This window comes from Corvus brachyrhynchos, unplaced genomic scaffold (genome assembly GCF_000691975.1).
Source record: "Corvus brachyrhynchos isolate BGI_N302 unplaced genomic scaffold, ASM69197v1 scaffold48, whole genome shotgun sequence".
NCBI classification, from domain to species: domain Eukaryota; kingdom Metazoa; phylum Chordata; class Aves; order Passeriformes; family Corvidae; genus Corvus; species Corvus brachyrhynchos.
The window spans coordinates 4021296-4031425 of NW_008240027.1; the positions used below are offsets into that span (position 1 = coordinate 4021296).

Genomic DNA, 10130 nt, shown 5'->3' on the forward strand with positions numbered 1-10130 from the left:
CTCCCCTTTCTGTGGGCGTCTTGGCAGGACCCTGCCAGGAAGGCTGGGGAGCGCTGGGTCCCCGGCCCCCAGCCTGCTGGTGGGGTTTGTGCTGGGCTGCGCAGTCATTTCCGCCCCTCTGTTTATTTGCATTACAATTTGTTTTTAGCCAAGCACCAAAAAGCTGCTCTGCTCTCTAGCTCGCCTTGTGCGTATGTTTTTAAGGGGCTAGTGTACAGTATGTGTAAACAAATGTCTTCCCAAGCAGGAACACATATATAACGAGTGACAGGTTTTTGATTTACACTCAGTAAAGTCTCCGTGGACACTCGGTTCAAGCACCCAGGCTGACTTCAGGCTGGGCTGCGTCAGCAAGTTGAAGCAAAGTGCTAATCAGGAGGTTGAATGTGTTGATCAGCTCTGGATTTGCTTAGCACCAGATGCTCCCAATCTGAGAAGATCTAGTTGAACATGATTTAAGGTTGAAGAGTCCAACTCTTAAGGCTTTCTCAAAGTCCTTTCTCTAATCCCTCTTCTTTCTCTGTGGGCTGAATGCATCTGTAACCCTGCCAGTGTCAGATAAAAGGCAGCCTGGTAAGAAATCCCTAATGGGGAGCTGGGGAAGGAGAAAGGGAGCTGAACAGCAAAGCATGTGAGGTACTTCTCCCTCCTCCCCCAGAGTTTCAGGCAGAGTTTCTGCAGGAACTGAGCTTGCTGGTACCAGCCAGAGCCACTGGCAACTGGCAGCCACGTCTGATAATGAAACGCTATCCACAGCTCAGCTCTCTGGCACACACACTGGCGTCTGAATTCCCTTCACTCCACAAGGAGGGCTTTGGGAATGGAAGAGGGAAGCAGGGTGAATCCTTATCTGCCTATCGCATCCCCTCAGGGTGCGGAATGGGGCTTTGTTTCTAGCAAAACCATTCCCTTTATCGCCTGAAAACTTCCTCGCGGATTTTAGACAGGCAGATTCATGTGTTTTCTTTAAGCCTTTACAAGAAGAAATGAATTTGGTGATTTCATGTGAGTCTGAGGTAGCAGTGACATACCATGTGTGCCCGCTTTGGGGAATCTGGGCCACAGGGATCAAGGAGGAGATGAAACAGGCAGAGGGATGAGAGATGAGGGAATGTAGGCTCCAATTTCCCATGTGGCTTTGGCTGCTTAAGCTCCCTAAACTCACTGCTGCCTTGGTTTCCCCATCTGTAAAACAGGAATGTTCTTACTCACCAATTCTCAAAAAGCATTTTGAACTCATCAGGTGTAAAATACAAGATACCATAAGGCTGCTGCAAGCACGTCAGTGCAAAATACAAATAGTTGGTACCACCTCTGCAGCAAGGTATGTGATAGGACCCGTCCCAGCTCTGCACATTTAGGACCGTGGAGGATGCTGTCTGAAATGAAGCAAGAAGTTCCTTATTAAAAAATATTGCTATAGATAACCTATATATAGAACCATAAATTGACATGGCTCTCTATAAGCCTAGATGAAGGCATGTTTAATCTGCAGAGGCATAATGTAATTACTCTCACTGGATGGTAGCCAGGGTCTTATTCACATCATAGAAATCAACGTGATAGGTAAGTCTGCTTGGAGGAGGTTCAGGAATGGAGTCACAGGAGTTGCTACAGGGCCTGTTTGAGATATATTGGGAAAGTTGTTGGGGGTGAGGAATGTTATAGCAAGAAATGCTGCAGGTTGGATTTGAGGTACTTGGCAAAGCTGTGTGGGGTCCAGGACGGGAGGAGAGAGGCGCTGAAGGCTGGACTTGGGGCTATTGGCAAGAGCTGTGCTGGAGAAGTTGTGTGGTGCTACCTACATCATGCTTGCACCTGGCACTTGTACAGTCAGCCCCTCATTTTCCTGAGCACTGCATCCACCTCTGCTCATCCTGCCCAAAGTGCTGGAGATTGAGCTCCAGGATGTTAGTGTGAGGCTCCAGGATTAATTATCAGTTGATGATAAATACCTTGAGCAAAGAGCTAAATGTCTCAATCTGATGCTGCAGGTGAGAAGCAGCCCCTTGATCTCCTTATTTTAACCTTCAGGAAGGGTCTCTGAAAGGAAGTGGTGTGGCTCACCCATTCTTAAAGTCCCTCAGGCTGAGGAGACTGCATATGATCCATATGATTATGGGGTTGAGGTTGTACTGAAAAATTATCTTGCCACAGTCCAAAACTCCTTGAAGTTTATAGAGCAGAATTTTATCAATTTTACTTTACTGGAGCAATGGTTTGCATGGTACAAAGGTTGCATCTTGAATTTTAAACCAAGAGAAGCATCATGTTGGCCTGGCCACTTTGGGGATTGCCAGGGATTTCTTCATTTAGCCAAAGGTGGCATATTTGTTGTTTTGCAACAGTCTTGTAAGATCCACTCCCCTGAGGGGAGGAGTTTTAGGTGAGTAAATAAAACACATCATTTTCATCATCCTTGGCTATCCACCCGCACTGCTGTGTAAGGTGTGAGAGACACCAGAGCCTCCACTGGTGTATCCCAGCACTTCACAGGCCTTGACACTTTATCCCAGGCTCCAGAGCCAATTATTATTCCTAATTGCAGGAGGTAAGATGAAGAGCCTAGGGGCACAGGACACACCACGTGAGCTCCACCTGAATAGGTGTCCAGCTCCTGGAGTGCAGTTTAGATTCACCACCTCCCCCACAGTACCCTGAGGACACCCACTTTGAGCACACCAGCTTTGTGTCATGCTCTTAGGCCACACGCTTGGGTTTTTTAGGCACTGGGCTTTCAGTTGCGTGTTTTTATTATTTTGGCTTTAGATCCCTTATTTGCAGTCCTTCCCTGACAAGCTGCTTTTGCATTTTAAAGGGGAGGCTCTTTCAGTACAGTGCATTAACAGTACTGGGTCAGGGACTGGCACATTAATGTGTCCACTGGGGCTGTGCAAAGCTCCTGGGAACAGGCAAAGGAGTGACCTTGCAGAAATTGCCCCTCCAACAAATTTGCTCCACAGGAGGGTCAGGTTTAAATTAAAAAAAAAAAAAAGGCAAAAAACAAAACACAAAAAAGTTCTTGTTTTTAAGCTGCCAGGGCTGAGTTGAGATTGCTGAGAGGATCTCACACTGCTTTGGTGATGGCCCCCTGATGCTTAGCAGCCCCTCTCATCCCCAGCCTCCAAGCAGTTTGGGGAAGACAGTGCTCTTTAGGGCCAGGGTGGATTAAAGATCTTTAATTTTATGTCCTATCTCCATTTAGGATGTTGATGGTTCCTTGCCTTGACCTAGGTGTACACCTGTCAGTAGCAGCTGTGACTTCCGTAGGGCCTCTCTTGTTTATTAGTGACACATACATGTGAAAACTCTCATTAGTGAAATCTCCTGATGTTTAGTCAGTTGTTTAGGCTTTCACCATGTGTGTGGGATACTGTCGGAGAGATGCTGGAGTCCAGCAAATCTCTGTTGGAGTTCCCCAGAATCTGCTTTTCTCATTTGTTTTAAAGTTGCAGATTTGAAGGCAAAAAACAAAGCACAAAAAAGTTCTTGTTTTTAAGCTGCCAGGGCTGAGTTGAGATTGCTGAGAGGATCTCACACTGCTTTGGTGATGGCCCCCTGATGCTTAGCAGCCCCTCTCATCCCCAGCCTCCAAGCAGTTTGGGGAAGACAGTGCTCTTTAGGGCCAGGGTGGATTAAAGATCTTTAATTTTATGTCCTATCTCCATTTAGGATGTTGATGGTTCCTTGCCTTGACCTAGGTGTACACCTGTCAGTAGCAGCTGTGACTTCCGTAGGGCCTCTCTTGTTTATTAGTGACACATACATGTGAAAACTCTCATTAGTGAAATCTCCTGATGTTTAGTCAGTTGTTTAGGCTTTCACCATGTGTGTGGGATACTGTCGGAGAGATGCTGGAGTCCAGCAAATCTCTGTTGGAGTTCCCCAGAATCTGCTTTTCTCATTTGTTTTAAAGTTGCAGATTTGAAAAATGCACGGTCTGAAGCTCTGCTGCAAAACTCAATTGCTCTTCTTTTCCTCCCTCTATCTTTTCAGCCAAACATGTTAATGAAGTCATTGTGGGCACCGAACAGCTGATGGAGATATAACCCGAGTAGGTTTTAAAGATGATTTTATGGAAGCCAGCAGCAGAACCAGATGTTCAACCATCGTAAGATCATCCGTACAGATCAGTACTGGCATGGTTTACCCTGTCATTGCTCCTTTCCTGTTCGGCTTTAAATTTATGTCTTAATAAAGAAGTATTTGCAGAGCAGAGTGTCCGTCAGCCCCTCCCCCCTCATTGGGATGCGCGCGGGTTTGTACCGGGTTATATCTGTTCCTGCGCGCCCGGCCAACGCACTGTACTTTTCCAGCAGAAGGGAGAGCGGGGACCACACAGACTGTGCCCACTCCAAAGAATGACTTAGCCGCCCTCCCTGCACTGTAAACCACGTCCCCGCAGTCCTGCACCACCATCCCTGAGCCTGGGAGAAACTGCTCGGGATGCTGCTTGTGCATCTCATCAACGCAGCAGGCGGACGGCGAGAACAGCAGCGGTGCCGGCTGCTCTTTGCAGCCTGGCAGCTTTGCCAGCCTCGTCCTCCTCCTTGCTGTTACTCGTGATGCTGCCCCACAGCACTGAAGTGTTTAATCTGTGCCTCTTCTCCTCTGTAATGCAGTCGAGGAGTTTGGCACCCATTTCCATCAGGGCTGAGTTTGGTCTGATACTTTGAAATCTTGCCCGAGAGCAAGTATGTGAGGGCTGGTGGAGCTTGAAGGAGGCGTGGGTTGTAAGCAGTGGGTACTCCCTGCCTTATTTTGATGGTTCTTCCTGTCAGTCCACTGTTCCCAATCCCAGACAAGAGGTCCCTCCCCACACTTGGATGATCTGTGGATGACTGTACCTATGTCTCTGAGATGAGTTGCGTGTGTTAATGTGAAACGCACAGCCTTGTGGTCAGGGCCTGTGCCAGGATTGTAAAGCACCTGGATGGGATTGAAACACAAGCTGTTCTTTAATGTTTATAAATTGGACACAAGTTCCTACCTAAAAGCTGTTTATTAGAATGTAGTAGGATTGAACAGGGCATTTATCTGCCCCTGGCAGTTTGACATCCAGAGGTGCTTACAGCAACTGGCAGGGATGGTATTTCATTAACTGGAGTGATAAATGTTAAATGTGTGCTTCATGGGCATCAGTGACCCCTGAGGAGAGTTACCATTTCCTAGTTAATTTGACAGGAGAGAGATTATAATCCAGACATTCTCTGAGTTTCATAAACAAAATCCTTCCTCTAAAGGACCGGGTTGGAATGGAAACTATGGGTAAGGATGAGCTTCAAGGCCTGTGACAAGCTGCAGAGAAGAAATGTGCTGCAATCCAGCTCCAGCTTCGTGCTGGAGGTTTTGCCTCGCGTATGTGCGCAAACATGTTCCTAAGGTACGAAGCCTTTTTCATCCAAGGATCGCAGAGGCTTTACAAAGGTTAATTAAAGAGAGTTCTTGTCTCTGTGTGCGGCAAGGGAGAGAGGCTCCATTTTGGGTGTGTAGAAACAGAAGCAGAGTGGAGTGTAATTACCTGGCTTTGCATTTTACCAGAAGGCTGGCAAAGCCAAGAGAGGTTTGCAGGGACTTTGACTCACAGTCCTTTTGCTTAAACACAAAGCCTTCTCCCCCTCTCTTTTTAGGATACATCTTAACTTCTGAAAAGTCCGCATCGCCTTGTTTAGCAGCTACAGCTTTACCTCCTTGTGCCTTAATTATATGCTAAAATCTCCGTCCTTTTGTTTAGCTAATTTAAGAAGAGGGTGAGGGGCTCTTTACTGTGTCGGTTAGAATGTAGCATTAATTTAGTGTTCTCTGACACTTGAAAACCTGGCTGGGATTTGAGGCATTTTCTTTTCCTTTTTGCCTTTTACGACCTGCAGGTGTTTGGTGTGAGATAAAAGTAGATCCCAAAGTGAGATTTCACAGCACAAATTATCAAAGTGAAGATTCACTCTTGATGTAGTCTACGTGTGTGGCGGTAATTATGAAAAATAGTTCGGGATAATAGGGCCTTCAGGAATCCCAAGGCGGGCACTGGGAGGTTAACCCTTCCTCATCTAACCTGGCCTCCACGCTGCTGTCATCATCAGGTGAGCATGTGATGGGTTGGGTCAGGCAACTTCACAAACCGAGTGATATTACAGTCATTGAGAAAATTGGAGAGGCGACTGAGGACATGAAGTTCTGTTCCCAGGACGTGACTGTTTGGTCCCAGGTCACAGAGACCTTCTGGAAAGTGTTACTGGTACAGGCTGCTCGCCAGCTTTGAGGAATGGGGCACCTCTCAGACACAAATAAGTTGCTCTGTCACACCCAGGCAGCTGAGCATTACAGCCTGTGCCCATCATGGTGTTATTGGCATCAAAGTGGTGCTTTATAGGCGACACTTTCCTGAAAGAGATGGACATTCTCCAGCTCTGTAGTTACTGGCTCTTTCTGGACAGACTTGTCCTGAACACTTCCTTGGCAGATGTACTTCCAGGGTTGCTGTGAAAAGGTTCTTGCAGTGGCTTGTCATGTGCTGAATCTGTGTGGGGTAAAACAGAGGTTTGCCATGATGGCCAGCAGGACCTCTGGTTAATGGTTTTCCCTGAGCAGTGTCTTGCCAGCTGCTCCCAAAAGGTTTTTCCTGTGACCAGGGCAGCAGGGTTGGTGTGGGTGCAGAGCAGTGTGTGCACACCTGGCCACATTTCTTCCTGTGGGTCCTGCCCCCCGGCACACCACAACCAGGGCACCTGAAGCTCTGCCCCCTCATCCTATCTCCCATGAGAGCTGGGTGCGACCGGTAGCAGCTCTGCAGCCAGGTCCTTGCCAGGATTTTTGCAGCCAAGCCCATTTGTATGACACAGAATTGGGAATTTGTTGGCAGTTGCAGACACCCAGAGCTGTGGCTTGCCTCCCTCAGCGGTTCACATTTGCTTTTGTAGGTGACTGTTGGGATCTCTCAGGAAGCAGCAGCTCATCTGATCCCTTCTGCAGTCAAACCAAAGCGGATGGCTCCCATCTTCCTGGCAGCCCTGGAGCAGAGCCACGTGAGGCGAAGACAAACGGTCAGCCATTCCCAGGGATGGTGGGCTTCCCACCCCCATGGTGTTCAAATGGACACAAAACCTTTGCACCCAGCTCTGATCTTGATTTTAGGACAATTTTTTGGCTTGTGGGCAGCAAGGGGAGAGCAGAGCCTGAGCAGTCATATGGTCTCAGATACATAGGTCTGACTCCCCCATCACCTATCCAGCTGACACTGTGTGTGCAGCCCTAGCAATAGGACTCTCCTGAACCTCTTAGGGTTGGGATCACGAGGACTCTGCAGTCTTTTACTGCCTTCAGTCTCCAAGGCTGATTGTGCAGAGCCATGCTTCTTCTCCTTGCTGGTTTCTGCACCCCACTGTCCTTCCTCTGGCTGCCTGGAAGGAGTGTTTTTCACCATGCCCCTGCCCATCCTTTGGACTTTTCTGGTCCAGAGACAAGAATTTTCCTAATAAAACCGCACAGGTCTGGAGAACACCATTGCTTTCCGGAGATGCCTTACTGCCTTCACGCTGGCCCGAGTCCCCAGTGAGGGCCAGTAGTGGCTGCTGTGGTCCCTGGCCAATGTCTTGCAAGGGGCAGAGTGAGATCAAGCCTCACGTGGGGCTCACAGAGGAGCCGCCCGTGCCGGCAGCAGTGGTGTGACAGACGCACGTTGCACAGTGTGTGGTGTAATCCAGCCCCAGGACACTGCAGTGCTGCCCTCCCGACACACACAGCCACTCCTGTGCCCTTTGGTCACCTGTTTTAAAACTGATTATTGCAGCGGGCAACTGGAGCTGGGGCCTTCGGCATTGCAGGCTGCTCACTGTGCCCCAACCCAGCCCATCCCAGTGCCGTGGGGGAGAGCAGAGCACAGGGCCCTTCTCACTGGCAACCTGGCAACCTGCAGAGTTAATTTGGGGATGTGGAGATTCTCTCACCAGCACCCAGCACCCCTAGGACCTCTGCAGCAGCCTGCCCACCGAGGCTTGCTCCCTCTCAGCCAGGAGGCTGATTTCTGGATCCTGTCGTTTTCACTCCATCTCCCAGGAGCCAAGGTCCACAGCCGCGCCTGTGCCTCCCAGACGGGCCGGCAGACGGGAACTTCCTTCCAGGTCCTATAGACAGACATTTTATATACGTTAAAATACATGTATATATAAATATGGAAGGCAAGAGCTTGGGAGAGCTTGAGTCTAAATAAACTTGTATGTTTTAGGCTTTTAAAATGCTAATGTTGAATTTCAGGGGATGGGGGACGACAAGGGGATTGTTGGACTGAGGACCAAGACAGCTGATGAGCTTGGATCAGTGCCTTTACAATTCAAGGAAAAATGGGATAGTTTGGGAAGGAAAAAGGGATTTTCTTGTTTTTGTTTTTAGTAGAAAATAAAAGAAGCTGCCTTCTTATTTGCCTCCCTCCCCCAGCGCCAGAGCAGCGAGCGACTGGTGTTGTATGCATAAGCTATTCCTTTGTGCAACATCTAAATGGTTAATTGTGTTTGAGGAAGATGTACGGGCGAATGGAGGGACCACCCAGCAAGAGACAGACAAGAAAGAGCGATCTCTGAAATGTTTAACCAGAGAGAGAGCAAAGTTGTTTAAAAATATTTAATTTACAACATTCCACACTGCTGATTATAAATCGGCCGTCCAAAAACACTGCTGCGTGCGGGGAGGGATCCAGGCAGCATGAAACAAATTCTTGTGATTGTTTTTCCTATCTTCCTCCCTCCTTTCCTTGGGGAGTTTAACCCTGTGGCAGGATGCGGGTTGCCCCAGGCAGGGAAGGCAGCACTGTTCCCCAGGACTGCGGTCTCCAGTACGAACACCTGCGCCTGGGGCCGGGGTGCAGCCGCCTGCCGGCGCTGGGAGAGGAGCAACCAACCGGCAATGCTGGCAGCGGTGATGGGCGTGTTTGAGATGGTCAGTGGGTAATGGCCCCCCAGCCCCTTCCCTCTGATCTCCACCCCAGCACTAGGGTTCCCCAAAGCATCCAGCTGTCCTCCCAGGCAAGGAAAGCCATGAATCCCCTGGTGATGGGTTGAGAGATTGAGGAGGCAAACCTGGCCAGTTTGTGCCACCCATGAGAGGTTGCTCACCATGGTGATGATGATGCCTGCTCTTTGGGTTGGCAACTCAGCCGTGTCACCCAGCTATTTCCAGTGGCGCCAGGAAGGACCCAGGCCCTCACAGGGTCACTGAGCAACAGTGACATCTTCCCCTGCTTGGGCCTTTCTGCAAAGGGAGCGGTTGGTGCCAGATGCTGGGAAGAAGGGATTTGGCCATGCTCTGCTTGCAGCCACCGCTGATCCACAGCTGGCTATGACGCACCTGGCCGCCCCAGCCATGCTCCCTCTGTGCAAGGGGCTGGGACTGCTCTGTGAGGAGTCCAGTCTGCACTGGATGGTGGCCACACCATCCACCCCATCACCTGGGGATCACCCCTCGGTGGTCTCACCGTTATGTCCTTTCCAGTCTTCATAGCCCCTATTCTTCCTGTAGCAAGAGAGTTCTGGGAGAGGAGGCTCCTGGGAATGTCCCTGGAAGACTGGGCAGATGAAGGATGCACATGGTGGGGGTCTGCCCCTTGTTCTCCAGCCCTGTCATCATCCACCCTCATGGAGGTCGCCCGTGGGGTTGGAGAGCCACCGTACCTGGAGGGTGCTGGGGTAGGGAGGAGAGGCACAGCCCCTGGCTGGTGACCCCACTCCGTGGAAAGGATCTGAATGGGGCTGAGGGATGGGAGGGATGCAAGAGGAACCAGGATCCAAAAGTAATGGCTGCTCTCACTATAGATCCCTCCTTGGCATCCTCTTGTAGATCCCAGCTTGGAGAGCAAAAGCCAGGGTGCTTTCACACCCCTGTTGCCCCAGGATCCCCGGCCATGCAGCTCCGGAGCCCAGTCAGTGGAGAGGGCAGGGGTCTTGCCTGTTCCTGGTCTCCTGGCAAGAAGGGGACACGGGGAGGACTGCAGGGCACTTTGCTGGGGATTGCCACACATTTCCTAACCCCTCATCAGCCAGGAAGCCTCGCTGGCCACCTGGACGCTTCCTCGCGTGCAGCGAGGGCCTGTGACAGCCCGAGGAGTCGGGGTGGGTTTGGCTGCTTGCCCCGGTGGCGAGCTC

General features: G+C 50.1%; 2 protein-coding genes across 2 annotated transcripts in view; both read left to right on the plus strand.

Annotated features, from left to right (window-relative positions):
• Positions 1–4220, plus strand: part of EIF2B3 (eukaryotic translation initiation factor 2B subunit gamma) — a gene marked incomplete at its 5' end in the record, with an annotated part of 99880 nt that extends 95660 nt beyond the window's left edge. Inside the window, one exon of the mRNA XM_008640784.2 lies at positions 3997–4220. Coding sequence (XP_008639006.2) covers positions 3997–4049 — 53 coding nt within the window. The remainder of the gene's footprint in view (positions 1–3996) is intronic.
• A 4548-nt stretch (positions 4221–8768) lies between these two features.
• The window catches only part of PTCH2 (patched 2), a 29302-nt gene continuing 27940 nt past the window's right edge, over positions 8769–10130 (plus strand). The window contains 1 exon segment of the mRNA XM_017743451.1: positions 8769–8907. Coding sequence (XP_017598940.1) covers positions 8769–8907 — 139 coding nt within the window.